Raw genomic sequence first — 16,084 nt, 5'->3', positions numbered from 1 at the left:
TAGGTGAAAGATTTCTCTTTTGCTTCATCATTTAAAGGTCGAAGACTTTACTAACCATATGCCTTTTTGAACTGTAGACGACATGGTTGGCCAGGCTTGCCTCAACCAACGGATTCGAGCTGCCCGAGCCCGATCGAATGCAGAGGTGGCTGCTCCAGCTGTGCCTTCATCCGCGACCTCTCCTCATCCTGTCGAGGGTTCTATGATTCTGGAGGGTTCGAGACCTAAGAGCCCTCCGATCGAGATAGGAAGTGAGGACACTCGATCGCGCACTCGTCCCAGAGATATCCAACCGGGATCAGGATCACCCAACCGCTCTCGCACAGATGAATCCGACCGCCATAGGACACTTCGACGCTCATTCTCATGGTCCTCGACTTGAAATATTTCAGACCCAACCCTATACAGTATGACCGCCATCCAATGCGCAGTCTAACCGTTGCATGGTTGTTCAAGATGGTCTGTGGGTTTTATTGTGATGTTTGACAGAAACGCAAACATAAATGTAATGAGTATAAATAATGAAATGCCAATAGCAAATACTCGTTTTATTCATTGAATAATATTACACAAAATCGAGTTATTGTCAGAATAGTTTACAAACATGCCAATCCAATTGGCTTTCAGGTCACCTATTCTAACAGTAGAGTGCTCCCATCCCTTCCAGCTCCTCCTTTGAAAGAGGAGTCAATCCATTGTCTGTCACCCTGGATGCGAATGTCAAGGTCAATAGCATTTGTCAAAAGTTGGGGATGAGTAATGCTATGGAACCGCACCCTGACCAACACATCACTTGCGTTGTTGTTAACCCAGAGCAAGGTTTTTGGATGTCAATAAAAATGTTTATAAGCACAGGCATGGTAGGAACGATAGAAATAGTGCTCAACAAGTATATAGGATGTATTGTTAGAATGTCGAGATCCATGAGCAACAGGCATGTAAGAGCAATTAACATGTCAAACAAAATTTAAATTGCAACTTATAAATTTCATTATCTTGAGCAAACAGTTAAGTGTCATCAATGATGGCAAAAGAATATCATATAAAAGTAAAAGTAGGTAACTACGATCAAATAATGAATGGATGTACAACAATTCAAAGACAACAACAAAGTAGTAGATTAAACAAAATACGAGTAATAATTCAAAGATGATCCCTCTTTTTTCTTTCCTCGAGGACTAAAATTTTTATTCCATGAAATGAACTAAATCTAATTTGAAAATTTCCTTATCTTCTTCAACCAAAATCTAGTTTGCACGTGCATTTCATATCCATGCCTCTTTTACACAAGCTTATGATCTTAATAGTGTTGTATCATATAGAATTCCGTCCACATAACATAACAAGTACCATTCTTTCATCCCATTGACGCTTATGATCTTCATAGTTGTCCAAGTGCCAAAGCTCCATCCTCAATTTGCAATCTCCGTAGTAGGAACGACACCCCAAAAGGAAATTTAATCGAAAGGGAAACCTAGCAAAGCAAGAGAAAAATTATGAGATTGGTTAGAAAGGTGCAAGTAATCTATGTATTTATTTTGAGTGGAAGACATCATTAAACTTTTGAGCGCTTGCAAAATGGGATAACATTACCCACGATTTTCTGAGAAAAGGATACAACCTCATTATTTTCTTAAAAAAATCAAATAACACCATACTCAATGTTTATAACCTTAGTGGCACCCCCCAACCTACCCAATTACAAGACATTCAAACACTCTCCCTCTAAATATACATACACATGTTTTAGAAAAAGAAAAGCTAAACACAAAAAAATGAGCAAAATATACCTTGCAAATGTACTAAAAGCTGTTTTCTTCACTTCTCTTGGAATGAGCAAATATTGCTCTTCAGCTGAATGAGTGCATATTGCCCTTTTTTTTTTTTGGCAGATCTTGCTTTTTTGCTTTTTTTTTCTATAGCTTTTCTTTCTTTTTTCACATTGATTTTTTTTTTGCGTATCATGCTTTGCATTATGCATTTTTTGCCCTTGCTTTTCTTTCTTTTTCCTTTTTTTTTCTTGTAGATCTCGCTTTTTTAATTGCTTCCTAATCACTTAAGCTTGACTCGGAACGCATTTTCAAAAATCCATTCTTGTCATTTGAAGAAATAGCAAAAAAGTTAGTTGTTTAACACAACCTTACATTTAAAATTGGTTCTTGTAGCAAAACGTATGCAGCAAACAGAATTAGGTTGCATATTTTAAGGTTGATCATGCTAATGCAGAAAGAGAAGGAACATTAGGACAAGATCAAAGATAGAGCAAAGAAGAAGTCACAAACACATAATAGTAGATGTTTTCGAACCAACCTTAAGATAGCGAGTGAGACGAACTACCCGTGGAATGAGCTTAGCACGATCAGTTTCTTCTCGGATAGTATAGGAACTAGAGTTGGCTTCTCCTTCGAATACATATTGTTTATGAGATTTAAGGCTCTTTGTTGAAACCTCAACCTTTCATATAAAAAAGGAATTAGCTTACATTCCAACATAAAAAAGGGGTGGGGGTGTAAGCTTTAGCTTCAAAGGGGGAATTAGTTATGAGAAATCCCGTACATACCCGCTTCAAAACAAGGAAACCTGAATAGAATCCCACTCCAAACTAACCAATTAAGTCGCAGTAAGCGTCATTGCTTCCCTGTTAAACAACAAAATAAGAATGTGATTTATAGTTATTTCTGTCAAACAATAAACTTTTAGTATCTCTGAAGGGATTACTTACCTTCAATGCTTTTAAAAAACTTCTTTGTTCCACTCTAGTACCAAGACAATCAACAAGCTTGTGCCGAGTCATGCCAATCCCACTCTCTCTGTGGGGAAAAAATGGTTCTACATTAGGAAGGAAATTAGTAAATATGAAACCAGAGCTTAAAGCTCATACAACTTACGCAATTCTAATAGTTCCATTGTCTTTGTTACCTTGGATGCGGATGTCAAGGTCAATGGCATTTGTCAAAAGTTGGGGATGAGTAATGCTACGGAACCGCACCCTGACCAACACATCACTTGCGTTGCTGTTAACCAAGACCAAGGTTTTTGGAGGTTAATAAAAATGTTAACAAAGTACAGGCATTGTAGGAACGATAAAAATAGTGCTCAACATGTACAAGGGATGTATTTTTAGAATGTCGAGATCTATGAGCAACAGGTATGTAAGAGCAATTAACATGTCAAACAAATTTAAATTGCAACTTATAAAATTCATTACCTTGACCAAATAGTTATGTGTTATCATTGATGGCAAACGAATATCATATTAAAGTAAAAGTAGGTAACTACAATCAAATAATGAATGGATGTACAACAATTCAAAGACAACAACAAAGTAGTAAATTAAAAAAAATTCGAGTAATAATTAAAAGAAGATCACTCTTTTTCTTTCCTCGAGGACTAAATTCTTATTCCATGAAAATGAACTAAATCTAATTTGGAATTTTTCTTATCTTCCTCAACCAAAATCTGTTTGCACGTGCATTTCATATCCATGCCTCCTTTACACAAGCTTATGATCTTAATAGTGTTGCATCATATAGAATTTTGTCCACATAACATAACAAGTACCTTTCTTTCATCCCATTGACGCTTATGATCTTCATAGTTGTCCAAGTGCCGAAGCATTGCCATCCTCAATTTGCAATTTTCTTAGTAAGAACGACACCCCAAAAAGAAATTTTATCAAAAGTGAAACCTAGCAAAGCAAGAGAAAGATTATGAGATGAGTTAGAAACGTGCAAGTAATCTATGTATTTATTTTGAGTGGAAGACATCATAAAACTTTTGAGCGCTTGCAAAATGGGATAACATTACCCCCGGTTTTTGAGAAAAGGATACAAACTCATTATTTTTCTTAAAAAAAATAAAATAACACCCTACTCAATGTTTACAACCTTAGTGTCACCCCCCAACCCACCAAATTACAGGCCATTCAAACACTCTCCCTCTAAATATGCATACACATGTTTTAGAAAATAAAAAAGCTAAACACAAAAATGAGCAAAATGTACCTTGCAAATGTACTAAAAGCTATTTTCTTCACTTCTCTTGCAATGAGCAAATATTGCTCTTCAGCTGAATGAGTGCATATTGCCTATTTTCTTTTTTTTTTTTGGCGGATCTTGCTTTTTCGCTTTTTTTGTGCCGTGGATTTTCTTTCTTTTTTCACATTGCTTTTTTTTTTTTTTTGCATATCTTGCTTTGCATTATGCATTTTATGCTCTTGCTTTTCTTTCTTTTTTCTTTTTTTTTTTTCTTGTGGATCTCGCTTTTTTAATTGCTTCCTAATCACTTAAGCTTGTCTCCAAAAGCATTTTCAACAATCCATTCTTTTCATTTTGAAAAATAGCAAAAAAGTTAGCTGTTTAACACAACCTTACATTTAAAATTGGTTGTTGTAGCAAAACGTATGCAGCAAACGGAATTAGGTTGCATATTTTATGGTTGATCATGCTAATGCAGAAACAGAAGGAACATTAGGATAAGATCAAAATAGAGCAAAGAAGAAGTCACAAACACATAATATTAGAAGTTTACGAACCAACCTTAAGATAGAGAGTGAGACGAACTACCCGTGGAATGAGCTTAGCACGATCAGTTTCTTCTCGGATGATATAGGAACTAGAGTTGGTTTCTCCTTCGCATACATATTGTTTATGAGATTTAGGGCTCTTTGTTGAAACCTCAACCTTTCATGCAAAAAAGGAATAAGCTTACATTCCAACACAAAAAACCAAACAATTTCTTTGAGAGAAGGGGTGGGGGTGGGGGTGTAAGCTTCAACTTCAAAGGAGGAATTAGTTAGGAGAAAACCCGTACATACCCGCTCCGAAACAAGGAAACCTCAATAGAATCTCAATCCAAACTGACCAATTAAGTCGCAGTTAGCTGCGGCATCATTGCTTCCCTATCAAACAAATAAATAAGAAGGTGATTTATAGTTATTTCTGTCAAACAATAAACTTTTAGTATCTCCGAAGGGATTACTTACCTTCAATACTTTTAAAAAACTTCGTTGTTCCACTCTAGTACCAAGACAATCAACAAGCTTGTGCCGAGTCATGCCAATCCCACTCTCTTTGTGGGAAAAAAAATGGTTCGACATTAGGAAGGAAATTAATAAATATGAAACCAGAGCTTAAAGCTCGTACAACTTACGTGATTCTAATAGTTCCATTGTCTTTGTCATCGTGGATGCAGATGTCAAGGTCAATGGTCATTTGTCAAAAGTTGGGGATGAGTAATGCTACGGAACCGCACCCTGACCAACGCATCACTTGCGTTGCTGTTAACCAAGACCAAGGTTTTTGGAGGTTAATAAAAATGTTAACAAAGCATAGGCGTGGTAGGAACCATAGAAATAATGCTCAACAAGTACATGGGATGCATTCTTAGAATGTCGAGATCCATGAGCAACAGGCATGTAAGAGCAATTAACATTCAAACAAAATTTTAAATTGCAACTTATAAATTTCATTACCTTGAGCAAACAGTTAAGTGTCATCAATGATGGCAAAAGAATATCATACAAAACTAAAATTAGGTAACTACGATCAAATAATGAATGGATGTACAACAAGTCAAAGACAACAACAAAGTAGTAAACTAAACAAAATTCGAGTAATAATTAAAAGATGATCACTCTTTTTTCTTTCCTTGAGGATTAAAATTCTTATTCCATAAAAATGAACTAAATCTTATTTGGAATTTTTCTTATCTTCCTCAACCAAAATCTAGTTTGCACGTGCTTTTCATATCCATGCCACTTTTACACAAGCTTATGATCTTAATAGTGTTGTATCATATAGAATTCCGTCCACATAACATAACAAGTACCTTTCTTTCATCCTATTGACGCTTATGATCTTCATAGTTGTCCAAGTGCGAAAGCATTTCCATCCTCAATTTGCAATTTTCTTAGTAAGAACGACAGCCCAAAAGGAAATTTTATCGAAAGTGAAGCCTAGCAAAGCAAGAGAAAATTATGAGATTACTTAGAAAGGTGCAAGTAATCTATGTATTTATTTTGAGTGGAAGACATCATGAAACTTTTGAGCGCTTGCAAAATGGAATAACATTACCCCCAGTTTTCGAGAAAAGGATACAACGTCATTATTTTCTTAAAAAAACCAAATAACACCCTACTCAATGTTTATAACCTTAGTGTCACCCCCAACCCGCCAAATTACACGCCATTCGAACACTCTCCCTCTAAATATGCATACACATATTTTAGAAAATGAAAAGGCTAAACACAAAAATAAGCAAAATGTACCTTGCAAATGTACTAAAAGTTGTTTTCTTCACTTCTCTTGCAATGATAGCAACGCTACACTTTAGACCTCTAAACCTTGTCCTAGTTCTTCGTCTGCGTAGTTATGATATTCTTCTAAATCTATCTCTTTAAATGGATCTCAAAGCAATTTTCACTCATATCAACAGTAGAAAACATGTAAGTGTGAGTGGGGGTAGGGGTTTGACGGAGGAAAGAGAACGATGGTTTTTACAAGTGGGGGTTCCTCTTTCTTGGATTTCTCTGTGTTGTGCCCACCTGCTACCTGCGCCGCTGCTTCCGGGTGCTGCCTTCCGCAGGGGACCTCAGGTCCGATCACGTTAACATTCACCTTCTTCATATCACCGTCTCTCTCTGGTTTTGAGGGTTTTTACTAAACCCTTCTTTTTCCCCATTTTCTGTCCTCTGTTCTCTTGGGGTAAGAAGCGTAAATAAGGTGAGAGACCGAAAACTTGCGACAGCAGGTGGGTGAACGTGGTTTGCATAAAATGGTGGGAAGAGGAGGTGACTTTTGAGGGTTTTTACCTGTGTAACTGGTAGAAAGAGGAGGTAATTTGACGGTTTTTACCCGTGGAACTGGTAGAAAGAGGAGCTGATTTTCAAGGTCTTACTTGTGGAAATGGTGGGAGGAGGAAATAATTTTGAGAGTTTTTACCGGTGGAAATAGTGGGAAGAAATTGATTTTGACGGTTTTTACCTGAACAATAAAGAAACTAAAGATAGATTTTGAGAGGTTTTACGGGTGGAAATAGTGGGAAGAGGAATTAATTTCGAGTGTTTTTATCTGAATAATAAAGAAAGTAAAAAAATACTAATTGAGCAGAAAATTCAAGTACTCTTGAACGATCTTCTTTGCATCTTTGAGTATAACAATTGCAAGAGTTGATTTCTAGGTTTTTTTTGCAGGAATGGAGGATTTATGTTTAATAGCTCACAAACTCAACTCTATTGTCATTTTAATGTTGTTTTTCTTGATGGGTTTTGTTTTCTTTTGTGGTTTTGAATGGATATGAGTACTTTTTTAATTACTTAAATAATATTTTGTCTTTCAAAATACAAATATATACAATAATATATAGATATATAGATTTAATTCACCTACAAACTAAAATAAACAACTCATGTATATCATTAATGACACGACACACACTACAAGAGAGCAGGCTATCAGAAACGGAAATCAAAGATGGAAACATATCCGTCAAAAAATTTAACCTTTCAAAGACAGATTTAACGATGGAAAACGTTTCCGTCATAAAATTATAAAATAAATCTTTATATTGATTGAATTTTTGACGTATAGGAATTTTTGGGAAAAATATAAAAAATATTCCATCTTTGATTCCGTCTTTGACTTGATAATAAAATAAAAAATTTAAGACGGAATATTTCCGTCTTAGACTAAAAATCTAAGACGGAATTAAAGATGGATTCAAAAAATATATATTTTTTTATTTCTGTCTTTGATTCTGTCATTATTTTCATCTTTATTTCATATTTTTTATAAATAAATTTTGTTTTCTTTTTTCTTTTTTTTTATAGATATTATTTTTTAAAAATTATTATTGTTAGTAAAAATAAAATTAAACCTCAAAATCCCCAACTGCAATTGCAAGTTACCCCCAAATTGTAGTCACGTAGAAGCTGTTCTTCCTTTCTCGCTGTGCCGCCGTCAACAACTCGCCGATGTATTGCGCAGCTATTTGTGGGTGGCCGGTGGAGGAAAGAGCCATTCGAACAAAAAGGTTAGTTTTTCTTTTGCTTAGTTATGGCTTTCAATCTCCTCTTTATTTTTTATTTTCTCTTATTTTTTACCTTCTTGATTAGCTTAATGTTGAAATAGATTTTAATCATATAAGTTGATGATTGAGTGGCAACTTGAAATTAGAGAAAACATTTGAGTGCTTGCTACTTGTTTGATAAATTGCTTGAAAGAAATTGTTGTATGTTTTCTTCAAGTACTGAATACTTGCCTGCCTTAATTTGTTTGGCTCATGATGGAGTTGCTTTTCTGCTATTTACCACTTTTTCATGGATGATTTCTATCCGATGGTGAAGCTGAAGTTGGCGGCTAGAAAGGCGGAGAAGCAGATCCCAGCGGAGCCGCACTGGGCATTTTGTTACTCTATGCTTCATAAAGTTTCTAGAAGCTTCGCTCTCGTCATTCAGTAGCTAGATACCGATCTTCGTGACGCTGTGAGTAATTTTCCTTTGTCTAATTTTATTTGTTACTCTGTTTCTAATTACTTTCGTGCTCTCGTATTGCAGATTTTATGTTTCAAGGTTAGGTTATTTTTTTCTAGCAATTGCATGATGCAGTTGAATAGTTCTAGCATGTGATAAAACTGACATAATTTTTTGGTATTAAGGATTGAAGTCTATAGTGTCAGAATTAGAATTAGAACACTTGATTGAAAATTGGAAATGATTTTTAAACAATTTTAATTAATGAGTCAAATTCTATGGATCCATAGAATATCAGTAAACCTGAGATTATTAAGTATAAGATCAGCAAATTCTAGTTCATGTTCTGACTATTAATTTGCCAGTAAGTCGTGGTATGTATTTTGCGGTGCCAAAATGACTTTTGGGTAAATCTTCTCGTATTTCGCAGGTGTGCATTTTCTGTTTGGTTCTTCGAGAACTAGACACTGTTGGTAAGCTCCTCTGTTCATAAGTGCTTTTGTTTATGGTAATATTTGTTCAATCAATTGTGAAGAACTGATGCCGGACACCAGAGAAAAAGGTTATTGGAGACCTTTCAAAGGCCTATTGCTTAAGGCCTTGTACGTATAATTGCTGATGAGGGCTTAAACTTTTGATAGACCTTTCTAATACAGTACCTTACCTGCATTAATGTTGCTCTACTATGACTAGCATAGTAGTATAAAACAGGTCAATTCACCTCCTAGAATAAATAAATAAGTGAAACTGACCCAATCAAGATGATGTTGTTGCTGAATTTACTCGTTATTTTCAGCATTTGTTAGGTGGTGAACGGCGGAATAGGATGGTGAACATTGCACACTTGAGGCCGTGGGCGAGGCATGTGCTGACAATTGAGGAGGGTGATGGACTCACAGCACACGTTACTCGAGATGAAGTGAAGGAATCCATCTTTGACATTGAGGAGGACAAAGCACCAGTCCCGAATGGATATTCTGCAGGTTTCTATAAATCTGCATGGCCTATTGTAGGACAGAAAATAACGAATGCTGTCTTGGAATTCTTTCAACATGGGCAACTACTAAGACAAGTTAACACGACGACCATTTCCTTAATTTCGAAGGTACACAATCCCTTGACTGTTTGTGATTTTCGTCCAATATCCTGTTGTAATGTGCTGTATAAATCACTTACTAAGATTCTAATGAAACTCATTAGAGTGGTGCTTAACAAATTGATTAGCCCTATGCAAAATGCATTTATATCGGGCCGCTCCATTGGGGACAATAATTTACTTGCTTAGGAACTATTCTCAGGGTATAACCAACAACGCGCTCCATCCTCGTGTGCGTTGAAGGTGGATCTGAGGAAGGTCTATGATATGGTGAAGTGGGATTTCCTATTTGTGACACTGCGACTTTTTAATTTCTCGGAGAAATTCATTGGCTGGATCCAGGAGTGTGTCACCAGCCCTTCTTTCTCGATTGCTCTCAATGGGGGTATTTATGGTTTCTTTGCAGGGGCTAGAGGGTTGAGACAAGGTGATCCCATGTCTCCTTACCTCTTTGTTTTGGTTATGGAGGTGCTAGGACTTATATATCAGCAAAGAATAGAGCAAGATGGTGGATTCCTTTACCATTAGAGATTTGGTGAGATTAGGTTGTTCCAACTCTCCTTTGCTGATGATTTGCTCCTATTTTGCCGAGCGGATGAGAGATCCGTCCGGTTGTTCAAGGAGGGATTGTAGATGTTCGCTTCATTGTCCGGGCTTCATATTAATGCTGCCAAGAGTTATATTATCTTTTCACATTCTGCATATCCAATACGAAATATCCTCCTTGGCATCCTTGGTTTTCAGGAGGGAACACTTTCCGTCACTTATTTAGGTTTGCCACTCACTTCGTCTAGGTTTACAATCATTGATTGTAAACCATTGTTGCTGAAGATAGATAAGCGGCTACGAGGTTGGGACGCCCTTCAGTTGTCCTTTGCAGCAAGGATTCAACTAATAAAATTGGTACTCATGGCTCTTCAGATCTATTGGGCGATGGCATTTATTTTGCCAAAAGGGATTATCAAGGAAATTGAGAAGCGGCTCCGCAACATTCTATGAAAAGAAAAATCGACCACTAGTTACCCTATGGTTGCTTGGACACAAGTGTGTCGACCAATTGAGGAGGGTGGCCGAGGACTTAAGGATCTTACTGGACTTAACTTGGCCCTTATGACTCTACATATATAGAAGGTGGTCAATTCGAACCCTGACTCTATTTGGGTTTCGTGGATTAACTTGGTGCGACTGCATAGTAAATCTATATAGACGGTTGACGCTACATCGGGAGCTTGGGGTTGGAGGAAGCTCCTTCGATTACGTAGTACGTTGCAATCACATATACATTATAGTTGGAGATGGTGAGAGGATATCGCTATGGCACGATCCATGGCATCCCCTAGGGCAGCTTATTCAGCATGTCCCTCGCGGCCCCTCACTTACTCGAACGCGCGGGGATGATTTACTTTGGGTGGTCATCTAGGATGGGGAGTGACACCGGCCTAGGATGAGGAATGCTTCCATGCTCGATGTCACTCGGCTTTTACCTTCAATTAGAGGCGGTCGAAATTCTATTTCCCTTGATGGCGGTTCTTATTCCAATAAAAGCGTCTACGATATTTTTCGGCATTCGGGCCCGAAGGTAGGTTGGTCTTAACTGCTTATAGGCCCTTTCAAGATCCCCCGGAACACTTTTATACTATGGTTAGCATTGCATGAACGGCTCTCCACCATTGATCGGTCGTGGCTTCAGCATCTCCATGGTGAGTGTGTATTATGTTCCAGTGACACCATTGAGAGTAGGCCTGGCAATGAGTCAAGCTCGAGTTCGAACTCGAGCTTGACAACTCGAGAATACAGTGTTTTGAATTATGATTTTGACTTTTTGTATTATTATTATTATTATTATTATTATTACTACTACTACTACTACTACTACTACTATTCTTATTATTATTATTATTACTACTACTACTACTGCTGCTGCTGCTGCTGCTGCTGCTGCTGCTGCTCCTACTACTACTACTATTATTATTATTATTATTATTCGAGAAGGAAATTTTTCTTGGATCACTCTGTGAGGTGCCTGATTCAATTGAACCTTGGTACTCTTGGATGATAATGCTAAAAAATGGAAATTTTGACAAGAATACTACACTTGTCCTGAGAATGGCAAGAAAGTTCCGAAAATAGTGACCGACAGAAGCTTTCCGTGTTTTGGTGAAGGGTGTATGAACCAACCCCTTGTGTACCATAATCAATCCAAAATGGTCGTCTTTAGTGATAACAATGTGTCTCTGGTTGGAGGATATTATGGGACATATGACCTTGATGCCAATCTGAGTGCTGGTTTAGCAGATAAGTCCTTTTTCTCGGTTACATGGCAGAAGAATTTCAGCACAAGCAGTTGGATTGTATCACATAAACTGACAACATCATCCAAGTATCCTTGGCTTATGTTGTATCTAAGGGCTGATGCAGCTAATGGGTTCAATGGAGGTTACCACTACAATGGACGCGGCATTATGACAATGGTCCGTCAAGTAATTACTTCCTTTTTGCTGATAAGGTTGTCAACATATAAGTTTGTGTGGTTCTGTCAGATAGTTCAGCTTCCCTCCTTTTAAATGGAATTCTTTTGGCAGAATATCAAACATATTCTCAAGTTTTAACAATACTTGACCATTCAGTAAACTCTAAATCCTGCAGTTTTTCCTTTGTTTTTCTTTTTGACCTTTGATAGTCTGTAACAAGAAAAGAAAATAACAAGATAATGAGAGAATAGTGCTAGTGATAATAATAGAGTTTATACAATTTATGCAGTTGCCAGAGTCTCCAAACTTCAAGGTCAGATTGGCTCTAGATGTTAAACAAGGTGGAGGTCCCAACAGCCAGTTTTATCTCCTTGATATTGGAAGTTGTTGGAAAAATAACGGAGATCCCTGTGACGGAGATGTTCTAACAGATGTAACCAGATACAGTGAGATGATTATTAACCCAGCAACAACAAGTTGGTGTCGTCCTGATAAACTCTTGTCATGCCCACCCTATCACATAAGTTCCACAGGAGAGATGATACATAGAAATGACATGTCTCGGTTTCCATATTCTGCCTATCATCTCTATTGTGCTCCTGGAAATGCCAAATATCTGGAGAAACCATACGACATTTGTGATCCGTACAGCAATCCACAGGCACAAGAACTGGTGCAAATTCTCCCTCATCCAGAGTGGGCCGTGCATGGCTATCCTGAAAGAAAAGGAGATGGATGGATTGGTGATCCAAGAAGTTGGGAACTAGATACTGGAGCCCTCTCTAGTCGGCTGTACTTCTACCAGGTACTTTCATTGGTCCAAGACAGTTTCATTTATCTAGGATAAGAATCTTATTCTCCAACTATGAGATAAGTAATTGTTTTCATCACCAATGTGCAGGATCCGGGGACAAAACCAGCAAAACGGGTATGGTCTTCAATCAATATTGGTACAGAAATATATGTTAGTCCGAACGGGGCTATTGCTGAATGGACTGTTCAGTGATTTTGATGTCTTAGTTCCTAAAGATACCAAAGAAGATGGTCGGGATACATGTAATACATCTGTACATACCAACTTTACTGTAGAAAAATAATGATTTATAGTGTTCTGATTCCTTTCTGTGGTAACCCGAACTATAATAGTTGGATTTAGTGGTTCTTCCTCCATTTGTTCTCTCTCTGGCCTAACACAGAATAGCAATCATCTGAAGTTACAGTCGTTCTTGTCAAAGCCAATACGCTGGCCCAAAGTTCACTTGATAGATCGACGACAGAGAAATTACAGTGGTGTAAGCAAACAAATAAAAAGATCCATATATAAGTTCTTCTGGACATCTCATTATTTAATAAATCAGGATAAGAAAGTACAGGGTCTAAAAATAGGAATTTCTTGTTTACATTTGCAGTTCATCTGTTACTCTATCTCCCCTGAAACCATGCAGTTTCTTCAAGAAACGGATAATCAGTATAGCCTACAACAGGATCAGGTATGTAAAAGGTCTCCCTGTTATATTTGTTAAGGGGAGCATTCAGCTCGAATCTCTTTGGTAAATCTGGATTAGCCAAGAAATGACGGCCGTATGCAACAAGATCAGCACGGTTTTCAGCTATAGCTTTGTTACCGTCTTCCCTGTCGTAACCACCAGCAGCAATGAAAGTACCTTTAAATGCCTTTCTCATAGGCAGAAGACTATGAGGGCATTCTGATTTTTCCATAACAGTTCTCATCCTCGGTTCAACCATGTGGCAGTAAAGAAGCCCATATTTGTTTAAAGCCTCGGCCATGTAAAGGCCGAGGGCTTTAGGGTTCGAGTCAGCGCATTCCATAAAATTTGCAAAAGGAGAGAGCCTCATTCCGACTCTGTAAGCTCCTACCTCATTAGTCACAGCTTCAGCTATTTCAAGAGCAAATCGACATCGGTTCTCCAGGGACCCTCCATATTGATCTGTTCGGTCATTGACTTGATCCTTGAAAAACTGATCTATCAGATAACCATGTGCACCGTGGATCTCAACCCCATCAAAACCTGAAATGAAAGAGCATATCGGTCAACTAAATGCGGAGCAAGCTTGACAATCAACATCTTGAACCATTCATTTTTTATTTCAACCAACAAGGAGGTCTAACAAAATATCCCACCAGCTTCTATAGCATTTCTTGCAGCAAGTCTGAAATCATTGACAATTTGTGGAATTTCATCTGTTGTCAGTCGTCGTGGAGGAGAAAATTGTGCAACATCCACACCATTAGCTCGAACTTGAGGAGCTAGTCCTTTATCTGTACATGATACTGGAGCCTGCTCATTTGGCTGGAAAACTGAAAAATGCAGTTCAATCAGTAGTCATTGATCCAAATAGTGAATGAACAAAGTTCGTTATGTGGTCTAATAATCAACAGGATAAAGCTAGAGACTGGATTCATGTCGTTGCAATAGTTTCAGCACTGATAATATTATGGTTAAGATCACCAAATATTGGATAGTGAAAACAGAGAATTCTTGATATAAAGGTAAAATAGATCAAAACTGCTGTTCAATAACCATGATCAAGCAAGAACCCAAATCTTCCTAATAGTAACAAATCAAGGAACTACCTGTGCTTGAAACCCTGCCCACATGCCAAATCTGGCAAAAGAAGATTGCCCCTTTGGCATGAACTGCATCTACAATGGGTTTCCATGCCTCGACCTGTTCCTTTGTCCAGATTCCTGGAGTATATGGGTACCTTCAATAGCAGATGAAATGTTATTTGAGCAAAGAACTATGAGAAAACAGGATATGCCTCTTATACAATTCCTGGAGATTTACATTATTCAGACTTGAACTAGCAACTCCATCAACTTACCCTTGTGCAGTATCAGAAACTCCAGTGGCTTCGGTCAAGATAAAACCCCCTCGAGTTGCTCTTTGGGAGTAATACAATATAGCATGTGGCTGAGGAATGTTGCCATAAGATCTCTGCCTAGTCAATGGTGCCAGAACAATTCTGCGAAAAACAGATGAAGTATTCAGAAAATTATCAGTACAATGGAGGGCAACATTGACTTTGAACAACTGAACAAGATACATATGCATTATTAGATAAATCGACAATAATTTTATGATAAAGGTACCATATTCTGCATGACTACTTTATAATGAGAAAACGAGCATAGTCAGAGAACAAAGAGGAGCTATTACTTTATAAAACCTCCATTTTGGAGTCAACAACACTCTTAAGTGGAAATCCCCATCAAATTTGTAGGATTTATTTTCAGTAATCAATGCCCAAACTATCCAAAACTCAAGTAAATAACCACACTAACTAAAGAATCATAGATAAAACTCAACACAGTCAAATAAAGTTGAAATCATTATGCAATATACATAACCTATTCTAACATACATATGATATGATACAGCAAATTACCTTTCAATCAAGTAGGCCAAGTGGGATTTCTCACAATATCTTTATCTACAATTTCTAATCCTCAAGAAGATAATATAAAAAGAGGGGTTCTGGTGATAATTCATGAATAATGCGTACCTATGAGAAAGCTGAAACTCTCCCATTTTGTAAGGCGTGAGAAGTGGGACCTGCTGCTTCTCTTGCCCCTCCTCATGAGCTCTGTTTCCCATCTTTAGCAAGTAAACAATTGTGGCTTCACTTGCTGTTCAGCCGAAGAGAATGGATATGATACGTCCAGCACACTGAAACTTTGCTTGTATTTATAGAGAGGAGATCTTCTGCAGTACAGCTGAAGTGGCAGAAGGCAATAATAACGGTGGGATGGCCGTGTAGGTAGTGGGTTCAGCAGGCGGCAGATGGATGCCTTAATAGCAAAAGATATGTATGCTAATTTTGACCCAAGGATATGGAAAGTGCATAATTAATTCATTATAATATGTCTTTTCTTGAAAAATGAGAAAGGTGGCTGTCCTGATTACGTCACACATGACAAATTATGTTTGGCTGGTGATACTCTTGTTTTGCTGTCTGTCCTTTTATTTTGAACTCTAAAACAATCGAAACAAATGTTGTCAATGGAGATGTTTTAAGGGATAC

The 16,084-nt window shown here is 37.5% G+C and overlaps 2 protein-coding genes, 1 long non-coding RNA gene and 1 pseudogene across 7 annotated transcripts; 2 read left to right on the top strand and 2 right to left on the bottom strand.

The window, feature by feature from the left end:
* Window positions 1–631: 631 nt before the first annotated feature.
* Window positions 632–6,867, bottom strand: LOC148789373 (heat shock protein 90-6, mitochondrial-like). 4 transcript variants are annotated; one of them, XM_088884895.1, is made up of 13 exons: window positions 6,269–6,866; window positions 5,830–5,956; window positions 5,152–5,278; window positions 4,985–5,070; window positions 4,817–4,900; window positions 4,539–4,682; window positions 3,562–3,688; window positions 2,920–3,014; window positions 2,723–2,829; window positions 2,561–2,638; window positions 2,311–2,454; window positions 1,351–1,474; window positions 632–777 (listed from the first exon to the last, which is right to left on the bottom strand). In XM_088884895.1, the coding sequence occupies exons 7-10, from the start codon at window positions 3,594–3,596 to the stop codon at window positions 2,603–2,605; spliced, it is 273 nt and encodes a 90-aa protein (XP_088741021.1). In that variant the 5' UTR covers window positions 3,597–3,688; window positions 4,539–4,682; window positions 4,817–4,900; window positions 4,985–5,070; window positions 5,152–5,278; window positions 5,830–5,956; window positions 6,269–6,866; the 3' UTR covers window positions 632–777; window positions 1,351–1,474; window positions 2,311–2,454; window positions 2,561–2,602. The 4 variants fall into 4 exon arrangements, 3 of the variants coding, with proteins under 3 accessions (XP_088741021.1, XP_088741019.1, XP_088741026.1); XR_016067344.1 differs by lacking the exon at window positions 632–777 and having other exon boundaries at window positions 798–1,474; window positions 2,723–2,810; window positions 6,269–6,867; XM_088884893.1 differs by lacking the exon at window positions 632–777 and having other exon boundaries at window positions 798–1,474.
* Window positions 6,868–7,810: 943 nt separating this feature from the next.
* Window positions 7,811–8,946, top strand: LOC110011337 (uncharacterized). Its single transcript, XR_016064610.1, has 3 exons — window positions 7,811–8,031; window positions 8,345–8,482; window positions 8,901–8,946. It is a non-coding gene; the product is annotated as an uncharacterized LOC110011337 (long non-coding RNA).
* A 2,471-nt stretch (window positions 8,947–11,417) lies between these two features.
* Window positions 11,418–13,207, top strand: LOC105179317 (uncharacterized; annotated as a pseudogene). Its single transcript, XR_016066417.1, has 3 exons — window positions 11,418–12,037; window positions 12,327–12,842; window positions 12,939–13,207. The product of XR_016066417.1 is annotated as an uncharacterized LOC105179317 (transcript).
* Window positions 13,208–13,330: 123 nt separating this feature from the next.
* Window positions 13,331–15,913, bottom strand: LOC105179306 (putative 12-oxophytodienoate reductase 11). The gene is made up of 5 exons (XM_011102912.3): window positions 15,566–15,913; window positions 14,885–15,025; window positions 14,634–14,764; window positions 14,181–14,357; window positions 13,331–14,067 (listed from the first exon to the last, which is right to left on the bottom strand). Exons 1-5 carry the CDS (start codon window positions 15,655–15,657, stop codon window positions 13,460–13,462), a joined length of 1,149 nt encoding a protein of 382 aa, XP_011101214.2. The 5' UTR covers window positions 15,658–15,913; the 3' UTR covers window positions 13,331–13,459.
* Between the last annotated feature and the right edge of the window lie 171 nt (window positions 15,914–16,084).

The sequence above is a fragment of the Sesamum indicum genome, linkage group LG1, assembly GCF_026168435.1.
Source record: "Sesamum indicum cultivar Baizhima isolate 11 linkage group LG1, ASM2616843v1, whole genome shotgun sequence".
NCBI classification, from domain to species: Eukaryota; Viridiplantae; Streptophyta; class Magnoliopsida; order Lamiales; family Pedaliaceae; genus Sesamum; species Sesamum indicum.
This window is presented reverse-complemented; position numbering and strand designations above follow the sequence as displayed.

Bases quoted from the DNA above. Each gene is read 5' to 3' on its own strand.
- LOC105179306 (XM_011102912.3), bottom strand. From the start codon at position 15,657: ATGGGAAACAGAGCTCATGAGGAGGGGCAAGAGAAGCAGCAGGTCCCA. The intron at 14,765-14,884 runs GTAAGTTGATGG...CTGCTATTGAAG, and splicing joins GTTTCTGATACTGCACAAGG to GTACCCATATACTCCAGGAA. The intron at 14,068-14,180 runs GTGGGATATTTT...CTTTCATTTCAG, and splicing joins AAGAAATGCTATAGAAGCTG to GTTTTGATGGGGTTGAGATC.
- LOC148789373 (XM_088884895.1), bottom strand. From the start codon at position 3,596: ATGAAGATCATAAGCGTCAATGGGATGAAAGAAAG. The intron at 2,830-2,919 runs GTAACAAAGACA...TTCCTAATGTAG, and splicing joins CCTTGACATCCGCATCCAAG to AACCATTTTTTCCCCACAGA. The intron at 2,639-2,722 runs GTAAGTAATCCC...GTTGTTTAACAG, and splicing joins GTTTTTTAAAAGCATTGAAG to GGAAGCAATGACGCTTACTG.